This window comes from Ceratotherium simum, chromosome 34 (assembly GCF_057802395.1).
Source record: "Ceratotherium simum simum isolate JZ-2026a chromosome 34, ASM5780239v1, whole genome shotgun sequence".
Lineage (NCBI taxonomy): Eukaryota > Metazoa > Chordata > Mammalia > Perissodactyla > Rhinocerotidae > Ceratotherium > Ceratotherium simum.
The window spans coordinates 3,872,623-3,889,731 of record NC_141933.1 but is presented as its reverse complement, the minus strand read 5'-3'; the positions used below and the strand labels follow the sequence as shown (position 1 = coordinate 3,889,731).

At 52.8% G+C, this 17,109-nt stretch overlaps 1 protein-coding gene across 4 annotated transcripts in view; it reads left to right on the top strand.

Annotated features, from left to right (window-relative positions):
• Nucleotides 1-14,179, top strand: part of CTTN (cortactin) — a 38,687-nt gene extending 24,508 nt beyond the window's left edge. For 2 of the 4 annotated variants that reach the window (XM_087422506.1, XM_087422504.1), the window contains 6 exons: nt 939-1,008; nt 4,797-4,945; nt 7,985-8,074; nt 10,311-10,500; nt 11,277-11,348; nt 12,751-14,179. In XM_087422506.1, coding sequence (XP_087278632.1) covers nt 939-1,008; nt 4,797-4,945; nt 7,985-8,074; nt 10,311-10,500; nt 11,277-11,348; nt 12,751-12,887 — 708 coding nt within the window. In that variant the 3' untranslated portion in view covers nt 12,888-14,179. Of the gene's footprint in view, nt 1-938; nt 1,009-4,796; nt 4,946-7,978; nt 8,075-10,310; nt 10,501-11,276; nt 11,349-12,750 lie in introns of all 4 variants that reach the window. The other 2 variants (XM_087422505.1, XM_087422503.1) reach the window with 1 other exon arrangement.
• Nucleotides 14,180-17,109: the final 2,930 nt, after the last annotated feature.

The following is a 17,109-nucleotide window of genomic DNA, read 5'->3' as shown; positions in this document are numbered from 1 at the left end:
TGACTGTCCTGAGCCCCAAGTATTTCGCTGGGAAGTGGTGGCTCACGACACAACTGAGGATGGCCGGTGGTTCCCAGAGCCTGTCTTCTGCGTCAGAGTCAGCCTTTAAGTGGACAGTCGCTGCTGGTGCTGTCATCTGATGGAGTTGGGTCCCTGCAGAGCAAAATGGTGTACTTGTGCTTGTGGGGAAATGTGGACAGTCAGGTGAGGCGTGCGGATGCCCCAAGTGTCCCCTCCCGGCAGAGCAGAGGCTCCCGGCTCCCTGGAGATGCTCGGGCCTCTCTCGGTGGTGAGGGCTTGAGGAGGACGCATAACTGGTTTCTGATTGCACAGGTGCAGATATGTTTTTTGGGGTTTTTTTCTCACTCTATTTTTTTTAGAGCCGTTCTAGCAAATTTGAGAGTAAGGTACAGAGGTTTGCCGTATACCCCCTGCCCCAACACATGCACAGCCTCCCCCCACAGCCTCCCCCACTATCAACACCATCCACCAGATGGGGCATTTGTTACGGTCCCTGAACCGACATTGATGGTGATGTCACCCAGAGTCCATGGTTGACATCAGGGTTCCCTCTTGGTGGTGTCCATTCTGTGGGTTTGGACACGCATATAATGACACGTATCCGCCATTGTAGTGTCATACAGAGTGTTTTTGCTGCCCTAAAAAGACTCTGTGCTCCATCTATTCATCCCCCCTCACGTGTGTATTTTTTATTCTGACACTGACCCGTATGGTCACCAGCAAATGTGTGTCGTAACGCTTTTCATGCCTCAGTCAATTTACAAAACAGAGAGGTAGATATGAGAGCCTCGGGCTCTCTGGTTGGTTCTTTTGGAAGGTCTAGGGCAGGCTTCAACATTTGCATAAGGGGGAAGCCATGACAGGGTGTGAAGGACAAAGAAGAGTGCCTTCCTGATCTTCCTTTCCTATCTTGGTAGAATGCCTCCACTTTTGAGGATGTTGCCAAGGTGGCCTCCACGTATCAGAAGACTGTCCCCATCGAAGCAGGTGAGTCCTCACAGACCCCCCCACCAGCACTCTGGTTTTCCCAGGAAGAAATTCCATGCTCTCTGGTTTTCCCAGGAAAATGCTCAGGGCAAAAGGGTGGTTGGCAGAATGTGTGCCAGGAGCAGATGGAGCACAAGTGGAGAAATGGAGCACGAGTGGAGAAATGGAGCACGAGTGGAGAGGTGGAGATGAGTGGAGAGGTGGAGATGAGTGGAGGGATGGAGATGAGTGGAGGGATGGAGCGCAAGTGGAGGGATGGAGAGCCAGTGGAGGGATGGAGATGAGTGGAGGGATGGAGATGAGTGGAGAGGTGGAGTGCAAGTGGAGAGATGGAGATGAGTGGAGAGATGGAGCGCGAGTGGAGAGATGGAGATGAGAGATGGAGCGCGAGTGGAGGGATGGAGCGTGAGTGGATGGATGGAGATGAGTTGAGAGGTGGAGATGAGTGGAGAGGTGGAGTGCGAGTGGAGAGATGGAGATGAGTGGAGAGATGGAGTGCAAGTGGAGGGATGGAGATGAGTGGAGAGATGGAGCAGGAGAGGAGAGATGGAAATGAGTGGAGGGAGAGAGCGCGAGTGGAGAGATGGAGATGATTGGAGGGATGGAGCGCGAGTGGAGAGATGGAGATGAGTGGAGGGATGGAGATGAGTGGAGAGATGGAGATGAGTGGAGAGATGGAGCGCGAGTGGAGAGATGGAGCGCGAGTGGAGAGATGGAGATGAGTGGAGTGATGGAGATGAGTGGAGAGATGGAGATGAGTGGAGAGATGGAGATGAGTGGAGAGATGGAGCAAGAGAGGAGAGATGGAGATGAGTGGAGAGATGGAGCACGAGTGGAGAGATGGAGCACGAGTGGAGAGGTGGAGATGAGTGGAGAGGTGGAGATGAGTGGAGGGATGGAGCGCGAGTGGAGGGATGGAGCGCGAGTGGAGGGATGGAGATGAGTGGAGAGATGGAGCGTAAGTGGAGAGATGGAGATGAGTGGAGAGGTGGAGCGCGAGTGGAGGGATGGAGCGTGAGTGGATGGATGGAGATGAGTTGAGAGGTGGAGATGAGTGGAGAGGTGGAGTGGGAGTGGAGAGATGGAGATGAGTGGAGAGGTGGAGTGCAAGTGGAGAGATGGAGATGAGTGGAGAGATGGAGATGAGTGGAGGGATGGAGCGTGAGTGGAGGGATGGAGATGAGTGGAGTGATGGAGATGAGTGGAGAGGTGGAGTGCAAGTGGAGAGATGGAGATGAGTGGAGAGATGAGGCACGAGTGCAGAGATGGAGCACAAGTGGAGAGATGGAGATGAGTGGAGAGATGGAGATGAGTGGAGAGATAGAGCACAAGTGGAGAGAGAGAGCACGAGAGGAGAGCTGGAGATGAGTGGAGAGATGGAGATGAGAGGAGAGGTGGAGTGCGAGTGGAGAGATGGAGATGAGAGCAGAGATGGAGATGAGTGGAGAGGTGGAGATGAGAGGAGAGGTGGAGATGAGAGGAGAGGTGGGGAGGAGGGGAGAGGTGGAGGGGAGGGGAGAGGTGGAGATGAGTGGAGAGGTGGAGATGAGTGGAGAGGTGGAGTGCGAGTGGAGGGATGGAGATGAGAGCAGAGATGGAGATGAGTGGAGAGGTGGAGAAGGGTGGAGGGATGGAGATGGGTGGAGAGATGGAGATGAGTGGAGAGATGGAGATGAGTGGAGAGATGGAGCACCAATGGAGAGCAGAGTTGTTCCTGCATATCTTCAGGAAGGAACTTGACTTCCCTTTTGATGGAAGATCCTGTGTGTTCCTTCAAAGGTTCGGAGGCGCCTTTCAGACCTAGCATGTGGCGTTCTCTGACAGTGGGGGTCTGCTTCCCAAAGCAGAGCTAGGTTACCTGCCCGTCTGCAAGGGGCCTTCTCACTGCTGGGGACCGGGTTCTAGGAGGTTCCTGTGGTACCTGCAGCTCAGATGTGCTCACAGCTGCCTGAGCCGGCCTGTTGACCCAGCCAGCCCTGGGGGGGGTCTGAGGAATGTGTTGAAGGCCTGTGGGTGACCTCAAGTAGCTGTTCTCTCTCCTCTCCTTCCTGGGCCCTGGACCAGGCAGCTTGTAGTCTGTCCTTTCAGGTAGCTGCTCGTGTAGGGGCGTCCTCCAGTCCAGGTGTCTGCTGGGCCACTCACTGAAGAGAGTGTCGTTTAGTTGGGAAGATACTGTACGTGATGAAGGGGGTACATTAAAAACAGGAGCAGAGAAGTGTCTGTTCACTGTGGACGCCCACTGGGTGCTCCCGGGACACTTGGACCCTCGTGGGAAGTATCAGGGGCCCCGAAGACCTTGTGTTCATGTGGGTCACGTCTGCTCATCTTCACTGTTGTTAGAAATTAAAACAGAAGAATTTCACATTTTATACATTCGTTTAGCAATAATAAAGCCATTACATGTTAACATAATACTTTTTATGAAAAATCAACATTTTCAATACAAAGGTGATGCAGAAACGTGGCATTGTCTTATGTTTCTATAAATGTTCTTAATATAAGACAGCCGAATTCTCCTAGCTGCTTCTGCTTCTGTGGTAGTGATGTTGTTTATGGAGAAAATCTGGACTCACCCTGATCTACAGTTGGAAAAGGGAAGACCGTTTCAGGTCATCAGGCGTGTTCTTTGATAGTACAGTCAAAACGGGCAGTGGTTTTCTTGAAGATGGGTCTCCCTTGCACAGCATGATTTTGTAATATCATGTATTGGTCGTTTGGAAAATACTGGATCACTGAGTTATGCTGATCTCCCAAATGTTGACATATGTCATTATACAATACCAAAAAAACCATATTTGTTAATATTATCAGTCTTTTTTTTTTTTAAGATTTTATTTATTTATTTATGTTCCCCCCAAAGCCCCAGTAGATAGTTGTATGGCATAGCTGCACGTCCTTCTAGTTGCTGTATGTGGGACGCGGCCTCAGCATGGCCGGAGAAGCGGTGCATCAGTGCGTGCCCGGGATCCGACCCCGGGCCGCCAGCAGCAGAGAGCACACACTTAACCGCTAAGCCACGGGGCCCGCCCCAATATTATCAGTCTTATCACAAAGTGTTTAAGTAAAATTGGGAGATTGTCGTGCTCATGGTAGTGGATACAAGTTTTCCAAAATGCTGATTTTGCTTGAAAGCTTGTATTTTCCCATTGACAGCAAATAGTGCAATTGTTCTTCTTGACATGATAGGCTCAGTTCATTTATTTTGGAGGAAATGTATGCTAAATACTCAAACGTACATAACCATAGTTTGTCAGTTACTGTCTCAGGGAAAAAGGATATTCCGTGAAAAATCAGTTCAGCTTGGAACTCAGGCACTCACACAGATGTTTTTCCTTGAGAGCTGCTGAGCGTCATATGTGGCAGTGGTGGTGTCTGCGTCCCTCCCATTTGTCACACGAAATATTAAAGATGTATACTCAAGCGTTGAGATTTACTAAAAATCTACACTTTTTACTGCTTTATCAAGGGCATCCTGAGGGGAAATTGGCTTTTTCTTCCTCCTGAGTGTATGGTGGTGGTAAAGAATACAATGACGTTTGGAATGTAAACGTATTCCAGATACACAGCTTATGGCGTTCGTCAGTTCCAGTGTGAACGTACAGTGTACCGAAAGCACAAGGGCCGGTTTGTGGTGGGTGGGCGGAGCCGGCAGCTGGGGCGAGCGGCTCCCTTCTCGGTCGGGTGGGGCTGGCTGGTTCCCAAGGGAGAGGTCGCCCTGGCAGGGGCTGTGGTCCAGGGGAGATGGCGGTGGTCTGACGTCAGACATAAATCGCTCCTTCCCTCTATAGTGAACAGCAAAACAAGCAATATCAGAGCTAACTTCGAAAACCTGGCGAAGGAGAAGGAACAGGAGGACAGACGGAAGGCAGAAGCAGAGAGGGCACAAAGGATGGCGAAGGAAAGACAAGAGCAGGAAGAGGCCCGGAGGCAGCTGGACGTGAGTGAGGACCGGCCCTGCTGTGCTCAGCCCCTGCGCTCCGTGAGGGAATTGGGAACTCTTGGGCCTGTGGGTTTGGTTTATTCCTTCCTCAGTGGTCCAGAAGGTTTTCAATAGAAAACTTTTTGAACTCACACTGGGCTATCCTCCGAGGAACTTGGACTTTTAGGCACACATAGAATCAAGTCTTCTGACCGCCAGATACTAGACAGTCCCCTTGCTGATGCAGAGCCCTGTGACCCTCGAGCATGGGCTCCCTCTGTCCCACTGTCAGCCCGCGCACCATCCGCTGAGCTCTAGTCTGCATGTTCCCCTAGTGGTCTCTGTCGCACCCATCACCCTCTGGAACCCGGTCTCCTCCTGGATAGAAGGTTGAGAAAACAGGAATTCCCTGTGAAGAAGCAGACCTGCTTCCTTCTGCAGCTCTCACCTCTGCAGCCTGGGTCTGCTGCGGCTTTTTCCTGTGGTTCTTTGTACTGTTTCCCCCCAGAGAGAGCAGGAACCCGAGCCGCGGGAAGTGAGCAGGAGGGTGTGGACTTTCTCCCTCCTAAACCTTTTCTAGGTGGACTGGGTGTCTCAGGGCTCTGGTCCCCACATTAGCACCTGCTAACAGGGCGACCTGTGGCACATTGGCTCACTGTTCTGTGGCCACATGTTCTGCCCTGTGAAATGGGCTGGAAACACTTACCATGGCTCTCTTCGGGGTAGTTACGAGGTAGAATCTGAAAGCCTGCATGCGACGTTGTTGTATAAACCGTGAAGCTTTATTTAACTCGATGGACATTCCCCCTGAAATCAGTGGTTAGGGCTCTGAAAACCCCATTGGATGATTGAGAAAATTAACATGTAGTAGACAGAAAATGCTGGGCACAGAAGACATGACTTAAATAAGCCCTGATGTATCACACGCAGTGAAGTCGGAATAACAGCAGATTTGTACTATTACGGTTTACCATTCCTTAATTGCTAGAAGCTTTTATTTATTTATTTTTTGTTTGTTTTTAATTTTTATTTATTAATTTTTTTCCCCCAAAGCCCCAGTAGATAGTTGTAGGTCATAGTTGCACATCCTTCTAGCTGCTGTATGTGGGACGTGGCCTCAGCATGGCCGGAGAAGCGGTGCCTCGGTGCACGCCGGGGATCCGAACCCGGGCCGCCAGTAGCGGAGCGCGCGCACTTAACCGCTAAGCCACGGGGCCGGTCCACTAGAAGCTTTTAAAGATCTCTTCAAGTTTTTAGTGAGATGCTTGTAAGTTAACTTTCCTTTGTTGCAGAACACACACTCACATACCACAAGACATCTTTTTCCCGATATCTTGGTCTTCTTCTCAAGTAATACGTTCCTCATTTTGTGCCTGGGTGTTTTAGCCCCTGCCCTCCGAGTCCCGTCAGCATCCACAAGATGCAGAGGGTTGGGTTGCTTGAGAAGAAGAAAGCTTTCGATCATCATCATGTAGTCTCTCTCCTGTTGAGGTTCTCCTGCTGTCCCTTCTGCTTTGTTGTCCTTTCTGTTTCTAGCCCCTGCCACCCATCTCCTCACCGGCTGCTCCCCAGTGAGAAGGATTCTCCATCAGCACGGTACTGCTCACACCAGAATATTCTGGATTGTGGAAGAGTGCTCTAGAAGTAGGCTTACCAGCAGCACATGTCTTCCAAGTGCTCCTTCGGGGCAAGTGGGGGAGACTTCCACATAGATCCACATATGCCTGACTCTCAAATCTGGAAGCCTGCCTCTGAGAAGGAATCCTTCTGTACCTAGCTGAATTTGAGAGGGGCTATCTTAGAGCCCATGGCCTAGAGATGTGTCTCTAGAAGTGATTCAGATACAGATCAGCAGCCTTGTGCCTCTGCATTGTGAGTGGCAGGCCCCAGTCTCTCCGGAAGCCCACCCTTAGCCCAGCCCAAGCACAGCCCAGGCACAGCCCCTTCAAGGAGGTGCTGTCCTGCCTCAAGTACTCGTGGATGGGTCTGAGTGGTGTGTGACTTTGTGACCGTCCTGCAGAGTGGAAGGGGAGAGGGCTCAGATCCTGCTTCTGCCGCTCCATGGCGTGTGTCCCTGGGTGTGCGACTTACCCTCTCTGGAACCTCAGTTTCCTCATCTGAAACGTGGAAAACAATCCAACCTTCCAGGCTGTCAGCACTGATTCCTGTAGCTGCTGTATCAAATGACCACAAACTTAGTGGATTAAAACAACACACATTTGTTGTCTTACAGTGCTGGAGGTCAGAAATCCTACTGGTTCCTTCTGGAGGCTCTAGAGGAGAATTATTGCCTTGCTTTTTCCAGCTTCTAGAGCTGCCCACGTTCCTTGGCTCCTGGTGCCTTCCAGCCTCTGCTCTTGTTATCACATCTCCTCTGTCTCGCACGTGCCTGCCTCCCTCTTGTGAGGACCCTACGATGACACTGGGTCCACCCAGATAATCCAGGATCATCTCTCATCTCAGATGCTTAACTCCTGCAGTCCCTTCTGCCCTGTAAGGTCACATGTTCACAGGATCTGGGGATTGGGACGTCAACATCTTTGGGGGGCCATATTCTGTCCACCACAGTCTACCCTCTGGCCCCTAAAGATTCCTGTCCGTCCTACGTGCATTTAAAATAGGTTCACCCCATTTTAAGGTCCACAAAACTCTTGGTTCATTATAGCATCAGCTCAGAGACCCAGATCTTATCATCTCAGTCAGGTTTGGGTGAGACATGGGGTTGTAGCTCGATAATGGTACTGTCACCTCGCCGACTGCACAGTGACATAAATCCTGTGGCTTATGTGGTGGCAGCAGGAGTATTATGGGCCACCGAAGTCCTGGTTCTTGAGAATACTTGACTGACTGCATGACCTTCGCTTCAGAGCAAACCTCCCTGAAGGTCTCCTGGTGCTCAGTCTCCGTGCTTGATATTTTCTGCCCTTCCCACTGGCTGCTGTGAGGTACTTCAAGCTTGGGCGCGACCTTCTTCTGAAACCCTGTTGCTGTGCAGGCAGCCTGGTAATCCATAGTGGCCTGGGAGCGTTCTGAGTGCTGCGTGTGTTTCAGTTACAGGAGCAAGCCAGAGCCCAGAAACAAACCCCGCCTGTGTCCCCCACTCCGCAGCCGGCTCAGGAGAGGCCGCCTTCAAGCCCTGTCTATCAGGTGGGTGTTTTCATTCAGTCTGCAAATGAGTCTCTGGCTCCTCAAAGACACCCTTCCCAGGTCAGTGCTGCTGTGGACGGAGAGGGGTCCCCTGCACCGCTCTGCCGGGTGCCCCTCTGGAGAGGGCGGCTCTCCTGAGTGCTGGGGGACACAGAGAGGCTGGGCGCACGTCCAGCCTCTCACCTCCGCGGCTGTCTTGACTGGGCTCTTGATGAGGCCCCCTCCTCACACAGCCCGCAGCCCCCCAGTGAGGTCTGACGCCAAACAGATGACTGTGGCCTGTAGCTCCCCTGTCCTCTGCTGCGTTTGCCGTGACCACCCCCCTTCTAGAATCCGCATCCCGGGCACCAGCTGCCGCTCTCCTCCTTGCACTGGCCTCCCTCTCCAGCTCTCCCTCTTGAATGTCGTGTTCTCCTGAGACTCTGTCCTCGGCCCTGTCTCAGTTGTGTCGTTGGTGCCTTGTGACACCCGTGTCCCCGGGGCCTGCTAACGTGGATCCCCCTCCGTTCTCTGAGTTACTGAGCTGCCTGCCTCACCTCACCCTCACTCCACCACGGGGTCTCTGCGTCTCCCTCTCTCACCTGAGAGGTGAGCACCTCCACCACCACCGTCCGTGACTCTACCCGGTTGAGCTCTGAATCCTGTCCCTTCTCTGTCCCCGTGACCACGGTCCTGGCTCACACACCCGTCTTGTCTCACCTGGGTATTCTCACTCGAAGACCGTTGAGTCGCAAGGGATGAAAACTAACTCAGCTCAGCTGAGACATAAGGTGGACGGGGATCCGGGGAGAGCAGTGGGATGGGCAGCTGGCCTGGGCCTGGGGTCCACGGTCTCGTCACCACCAGGTCTTCTCCTTGTGCTGCTGCTCCCTCTGCGTGGTGGCTGTATCTTTCTGGACTCCTGGGCAGGTGTGGTGGATGTGGTCTTATAATTCGTACTCCAGTGGAAAAGGGGGCCTGAGCCATCCCCCCTCGTCGTGTTCCACTGCTGGCCCGTCACTGAGAAGCTGGTCCTTTGAGAAGGCCAAGGTGACGTGCTGTCTCTAGTGGGGAGCCAGAGGTGTGTCTTGTGATTAGCAGCCCTTCCAGAACCATGTGATGGGGTGGGGGCAGAGGTGCCATTGCCGGAAGATAGGAGAATAGGGTGCTGCCAGGCAGCCCAACACGGTGTCCCCACACCACTGACCTGCTCACGGTGCCCCACACCAGTCACCTGTGCAGGGTGCTGGGCAGCCAGCCTGGGGTGCCCCCCACACCATTAACCTGCTCACAGTGCCCCACACCAGTCACCTGCACAGGGTGCTGGGCAGCCAGCTCGTGCCCCCACTCCATGGCCTGGCCTTTAACCCTCCAGTCTGTTCCCTTCGCATCCACAGGAAGCTTGCCAAAAGGAGACTCTGGCTCTGTCCCTCCCTGTTTAACCCTTGAGTGGCTCCTGGTACCTAGCCCGGAGGTGGGGTCCCCTCTCTGACCTCCACAGCAGCTCTCCCAGCCTGCCTGCACTGCACGGGTCACCCTCCATTGAAAGGGCCTGAGCAGTGGCCCTTACTGGAGCTTCTCCGTGTGCCCTGCTTTCTCTAACTCCCGAGGGCGCCTTCAGGTGGACCCTCATTGGAAATGCTGATGAAAGCCACCATTGATGATTAATGGTTCAGAACTTGGGTCAGAGCTCAGAAGTCCCATGATTGTGACCCAGGTGTGGTGATTCCCTCCTGCACGTGACCATTTGCTCCCTCACTCACCTCACTGTCCACCAGAGGATTTGGTTAGGACAGACCTCCGCTGTCCGTGGGCTTGCCTGCTCTGGCAGTGTGACGGGGTGACATTGTGAAGCTGCTGTCAGAGGTGCAGGAGGGCTGGGTGGCCCTCGTGTGCTTGGGTGGCCTCAGAGGTCTGGGGTCTGAAAAAGAAACAGGGCAAACCTGCCCAAGAGAGACCGGCCTGAGCCGCAGGCAGCAGCACGAGAAGGGCACAGCTCCTGACAGGCCGTGTGGGTTCCAGATACTGTGGGATTTGGGGGTGTTGGGGGGTGGTGAGGACGGGGATTATCTGGGAAGAATTGGCACGTGGTCCTCTCAACACGCTTTACCACGATTAGAATCCAGGCAGTCTCAATGCCTCCCTATCCCCACGTCTGTTTTCTCAGTCTCAGGACTGAAAAGTAGTCTGCGTGTTTCTCTTGGCCGCGGCAGTGACCTGCACGGCCGCGTGAACTGTCTCCCTGCCTCTTTCCCAGGACGCGGCTTCGTTCAAGGCCGAGCCGAGCTACAGAGGCCCCGTGAGCGAGCCCGAGCCGGAGCCGGGGCCCGAGCCCGTGTACAGCACGGAGGCCGCCGACTACCAAGAGGCCGACAGCCAGCAGGGTCCGGCCTACGCCCCGGAGGCCGTCTATGAAACCACAGAGGCCCCGGGCCACTATCAAGCAGGTACGGAGGTCTCCTGTGTTGCAGGGGTGGGGGGTGCCCCTGTTAAATTCCCCTGTGGCTCTGTTCCCCTGTGAGAATGGCCTGTTTCCCCGATGCCTGACCTGCCCCCCCTCTACTGCACCTACAGGGTCTTTATTTTCCCTGGGACAGGCTCTAGACCCAGGGGGCTGGGCAAGGCCTCCCGTGGGGGTTCCAGGAAGATGTCTGCTTGGGTTGGGAATCTGAAAGTTTTATAGATATTTCAGTTGAATGAACAGTAGAAGTGGTCTCTTATTTTTAAAGGTGAGGTTTCCTTTAACGTATTTGGACAGATTTAACATAAGCCCCTTCTCCCACCTGGAGTAACATGAAAGTCAGTATCAGAGAAGGGACGTCAGGGTGAAGCTTTTCCCTGTCCCCAAGTGTGACGTGGGGTATTTGACCAGCTCTGTCTCCTGCTTGCTATTTCCTTATGGTATGACCTTTCCTAAAATTAGTGCTAAATATTTAAAAGTTTAAAAATTATCCTCTGAAAACTGTCACGATTTCCATCAAGATAATTATATTCGCCAGGTGCTGTCGGAGTTGGGAACGGGTGGATTTGCTCCTTAAAAGCTGGAGTCCTTCTGTTGACGGAAGGGGGACTGTCCCACAGTTCATCTTCCCCAGTAGCCCTCAGCGCCCCGACTCTGCCTCCACCCCACCCTCAGGGAGGGTGTCTAACCAGAATATGAACACGGCTGAGCACGCTTATGGCACTGGGGTTATCGCTCAGAGCTCCTCTTGGTTTATTTTAGAGGAAAGCACCTACGACGAGTATGAGAATGATCTGGGGATCACAGCCATCGCCCTCTACGACTACCAGGCTGGTGAGAGACTGCAGCATGCCACCCACGGGGGAGGGGGACGGCACACCGGTCCCACTTTATACGCATTTTTCCAGGACTCCTCTCTTAAAAATCTGACTTTTAGAGCGTTATTATGGTTTTTAAAAGTAATTTACTTTGAAATAATTTCAAAGTTACAGAAAATTACTCTCATATCTCCCTCAGCCTGCTTCCACCTCTCTCCATCTCTACACACACACACGCGCACACACATGCATGCGCGTGCACCCGCACCCCGTAAGCACACCCCACCTTCGAAGTGAGAAAGTCACCAGTGAAACACCACGACGTCTGCAGGCGGGTCACGTTTTACTAGCGTCCCAAGAACTCGGGTCCTTTTGGGGCCGATTCTTCGCGTTTCCCTGTCACTTCTCTCCATCCCCTCCGATCTGGAGCAGCCCGCAGCCTCCGCCTGCCCTTCCAGTCCTTGGCCCCTTTCATTCTGTGCTGACGCCCGCCTGGCTGAGGCCACGCTCTCGTGGCAGGAGGACCACAGAAATGCTGCGTACTCCTGACCCTGTACCACGTCAGGGCACGCGGCGTCCATCCGTCTGTCCCACGCCGTGGTGCTGGCCGCCCTCACCTGTCCATGGGTGCTGGCCAAGTTCTCCACCGCAGTCGCCGTTTCTCCCTTTGTGGCTGATGTGTTTTGTGGATCCCCCAGACCCTGTTCACCCTCCTCAGACTTCCAGCTGCAGCCCCGTGGACACCAGCCCCGGTGGAGTGGGGCCCCCCTTTCCGTCCTTCCTTCTCATCGTGGGATTGGTGTTCTGCTGTGGGAAGAGCTTTCCTTCGCACTTAACCTATGTGTACACCCAGCATTTGTTTCCATGTGTGTGGGTCCTGAAATTTCCATGTCTGTGTTATTTTTGAACTGCCTGAGTTTATCCCGGTACCTCCCGTTGCAGCCTGTTGCCTTCTTTCTGGGCTCTCTCTTCGTATTGTAAGGACCTCCCCAGAGCGAGAAGCCTGGCTCTCAGGAGCCTCGCAGCCATGGCTGCTCCACACCCCCGTGAACTTGGGGGCTGGTGGTCACCCTCCCCTACTCCCCGACCAAGGACAAGCCCTCCCCCTGCCTGGAGGGGAAGAGAGGGGGAAGGAAGCGAGTGACCGTGCTGTGAACCACTCCTGAAGGATCGGGTGTGGTGTGGGCTGTGTCTCCTTTGGAGGGCTCTGCTACCCGTGTGGCCGCCCCATTTGTGTGCGCAGATCCAGGCCTCACTAGGTGATGGAGACAGTGAAGCCTCCCCACTCTGAGCCCCAGCAGGAGGCCGCCAGCTCCCCGAGTGGCTGCAGAGGGAGCTGGTTCCTGATGGTTCTGCCCTGTCCGGCAGACCAGGAAACGTCGAATTTCACTGTCGCTTTCTTGTGTCCTCTTCCCTAGCGGGCGATGATGAAATCTCCTTCGACCCCGATGACATCATCACCAACATCGAGATGATCGACGACGGCTGGTGGCGTGGGCTGTGCAAGGGCAGGTACGGGCTCTTCCCGGCCAACTACGTGGAGCTGCGCCAGTGAGCAGCGCTCGCTTCTCGCGCTGCGGATCATGCCTGGCTTGTGCTGGGTTTTTCAGGGTGGGGAGGGGAGGATACATATTGCTTTTATATTTAATACTTTTGCTGATGCTTTTGAAATGTTTATGCCACAGAATTTGCTAATATATTGTAATCATGTTCCTTAGGAGGACTTGGGTAATTGTTTTTCTGCGTTGAAGGTATTTTCTTTTTTTGCTACATTGACTCATGTGGAGCCACTTCAGGGGCGTTTAGTTCTCCGGAGTGCATGCTGTCCTGGCCCCCATCCTCGGCAGTCGGGACCCCCGTGACAAATGCGAGAGATCTTTCACTGCCTTGCCTGCCGCTCTTTGACGGCCGTGTGGGGTCAGGCAGGAGTCGCTGTCCTCGTCAGGGAGGCTCTCTGGGGTCTCAGAGTTGGGAGGAAGAGGGAAGGGCCTGATAGAAAGTTAGAACTGAGAGAAATCGCTAGAAAGTACGAGAGCTTTAATGTCAGGTGGTGAAGCCTTTCGTACTGTGAAATCCCATGGTATTTGATGAGTTGTAGCAAAGACCCCGTCTCTCCTGTGTCTCGCTTCTCATCCCACCCTTGTTCTCTCGTCTCCCCTGACGTCCCGGCCACCGCTCCTCCTGCCCCGCAGTGCAGTGTCACTCTGTCCCTTAAAGGGGACAGTCCCAGGCTGTCCCCCTCCTTGTGTCAGCTCCCGGGTCTGAAGGCCTCGGCTCGCCTGCCCTCGGCTTGCCCGCCCTTGGCTATGTCTTGTCGAGGCCCGGGCAGCCGGGGCTGTGTGTCTGTTGTGTGGGCCAGCGGCCCCTCACTGCGGAAAGGCAGGTGCCTTCTCTGTTGTAAACTGCCAGAACGTTCTTCCCGTCAAGGGAGTCGTGCACTTTTTGCCAAAATATCATGTTAAATGATGGTAAAATTTGATTGATTGACTTGGCTAAAAATACAAAGTGAACAAGAGCAAGTGCTCTGACCCGAGACACTCCGGGCGGCTGCTCTCTGGACGCTGGGTGGGAGCGCATCGCCCCCTGAGAGACCAGGAGGCCCGGTCAGCGTGTGTGCGCACAGGCAGTGTCTTTCCAGAAGATCAGGTAGCAATGTCTCAGGTGTTCGGGACGTTAATGACTGTATGGATGTGTTTTCTTTCCTGAAGTGCATTTCTGCATACTCCTTCCTTTACCACAATTAGGTCGGGTTTTATATGCAATTATTGTATCTAAATCTCTGTAGCACACTCATAGGTATGATTTTTTTAATTAAATATTCGAAATAAACTTTTTTTGATCCACTGATTCACTTGGTATTTGGTCACTCTGTCCGACACGGAGGGTGGCTCCACCATCCGTGCCCTGCTACTCCCTGACCCCGTGGGTCAGCACCTTCCATTTATCAGCTCTAGACCAACGAGAGTCCCTTTGAACGAGGCATGCTCCTGAAAAGGCGCTTTTCAGGAGGTGAAATGTATTTACTCTCTTGAATTGTCAATTTTTTGGACAAAGATTCCAAGGAAAATAGAAAATGTTGTGTTTAAAAATAATTTCTGAATTACAGTTCTCAAAATAAATCCCGAGGTGGTTGCAATGTAGCTAAAGGTATTATCTTCCTTTGGGGCATGCATGGTAAGTAAACGTCTCAAGGAAACGGTGGCGCAGAGCAGAGGAGCTGGTGGCTTGGAGGCCTTGCCGCCCAGGCTTCTGCACTGCCTTGGGCCCACCACTGGCCGGGGTTAGCTGAGAAGCAGCCGGTGAACGTAGGGTGTGGGGAGGCTGGTGAGGACACGGGGGGCAGACGGCCTCAATAACAAATCCAGATCCCCCAGCTGAGTGCTCGTCCACTTCTGGTCATGCAGGTTTCTGCTTTTGAGCCCTGACACAGTGGCAGAGGGGTCCTCATGCTGTCCATAGACCTGACTCCTCAGTTTCCATGGCGATGGGTGGGGCTCTCCTTGTGGGCTGCTCACAGATGATGTGGCAGAACTAGAGCTTTGAAACTTCTGGAAAAGCCGCTGTCACCATCCTGGGAAGAAATGGGAGAACGATGCAGATCATAGACATTCCAGGTTAGTGCGTTCTTCCCATTTATAGGAGCTGGGTGTCACCCTTGGCCACCACAGGTAATTGAGAGACAGGCCCCAAGACCTGAGTCTCCCCTGCAGCCAATTCTCTCTTCCTAATCTTGTCAGGTCCTTCTCACCATCTGGCTGGCTTGTGTCCTGCGGGTTCTCCCTGCAGCCCGGGGCCAGTGGCTGCTGTCTCCCCAGCCCCCGGGAGCTGGAAATATTCGGGACTAGACATTATGAAAAGCCTCTTGTCATAAAACACCAAAAATGTTAGATAAATTGTAACAAACATCTTTTAAATGTAGAATCGATCTTGTGAGAAGGTTAAGAACATCAGGGGACAAAACAAGAGGAAGCAGCAACAGAACGGAAAGCCAGCCCTGAGGTCCTGATTACCACGAGGTCATCACTTTGTCAATATCTGGAACCTAGAGCCTTGGGGTTTGCCTGGCATGCGGGAGCAGGAGATACGGATTTAGGTCCAGCAAGGTGCATGGTTGGAACAGGACCCGAATAAGTCTGGGGTCCTTAAGGGGACGTTGCCTGAAGGAAAGGGTGGGAGAGTAAAAATCTGCCCGTTGGCAAAGAGAGATACTTCCATCACTTGTCTGTCTGGTCCTCAGATCTGGGTGGGGAAAAAGAGCTTCTGTGATATCTGGTCAAGATTTTGCCTAAAGGAAATGAATGACTGATGCAAAGAAGTGGAAAGGGCAGGCTCAAGGAGGATTCCCTACCCGGCGTGGGTTGAATGGGGAAGAGGAAGAGCGGTTAGGTGAGACAGTTCCCCAGACAAGCCACTAGATGGTGCCATCAGCTCAGCACAGCTTGGTTGCCCTCTCGTTGAGCAAAGATTTCCTACTTATTCCTGCCTCTGCTTAGGAATTGGTGATGCAGAGATAAAAGAGACAGTCTCAGTTAATGCATAGACAGCAGGCTAGTGGTTGCCAGGGAAGTGGGGAGTGACTGCTAATGGGAATGGGGTTTCCTTTTGGGGTGATGGAAATGTTCTGGAGGGGCCAGCCCCGTGGCTTAGTGGTTAAATGCACGTGCTCCGCTACTGGCGGCCTGGGTTCAGATCCCGGGCACGCACCGACGCACCGCTTCTCCGGCCATGCTGAGGCCGCGTCCCACATACAGCAACTAGAAGGATGTGCAACTATGACGTACAACTATCTACTGGGGCTTTGGGGAGAAAAGGGAAAAAAACAGGAGGAGGATTGGCAATAGATGTTAGTTCAGGGCCAGTCTTGCTCAGCAAAAAGAGGAGGATTGGCATGGATGTTAGCTCGGGGCTGATCTTCCTCACAAAAAAAAAAAAAGAAAAAAGGAAATGTTCTGGAACTAGATAGAGGTGGTGGTTGCACAACATTGTGGACGTACAAAATGCTGTTGAATTGTACACAAAATTGGTGAACGATTTTAAAAAAGAATATGAGAGAGAGAGAGACAGTCTCAATCCTGAAGTTTGTGGGTGTAGGGACAAACAGATGTTCCTGATACCACGTGAAAGGCATGGGTGCCGTGGGCATCCAAATGACAGTGGGTGGGTGGAGTCAAGGATTCTGGGATGAGGTCAAGCTTGAGCTGCGTCTTGGAGGACAAGTCCAAGAAGCGGGTGTTCTAAGCAGAAGGACTAGGAGGTCAAAGACCATGTATGAACAAGGGATTCCATATTCCTGGAACCTCGGATGTATGCGGAGAATGGTGAACACTGAGCCTAGACACACAGGGAGGGCCAGATCATAAAAGGCTTTATAGGCCACTTAAGAAGATTGGGTTTTGTTCTAAGTGCGGAGAGGAGTTATTGGAGACTTTTAAGCCCTAAAGTGACCTGATCTGTTTTCTTAGAAGGATCATTCAGGCACAACATTTAACTTCTCAGCACCAAAGTCCTTAAAGATGAATGTCATAAATAAAAATAACTTTTGGGGGTCTGGCCCCATGGCATAATGGTTAAGTCCAGCATGCTCTGCTTAGGTGGCCTGGGTCTGTGAGTTTGATCCTGGGCGTGGACCGACACCACTCATCAAGCTATGCTGTGGTGGTGACCCACATACAAAATAAAGGAAGATTGGCACAGATGTTAGCTCAGAGCCAATCTTCCTTGCCAAAAAAAAACCAAACCTAAATTTTTAGAATTTAACCTTTTGTGTTTCCAGGGTT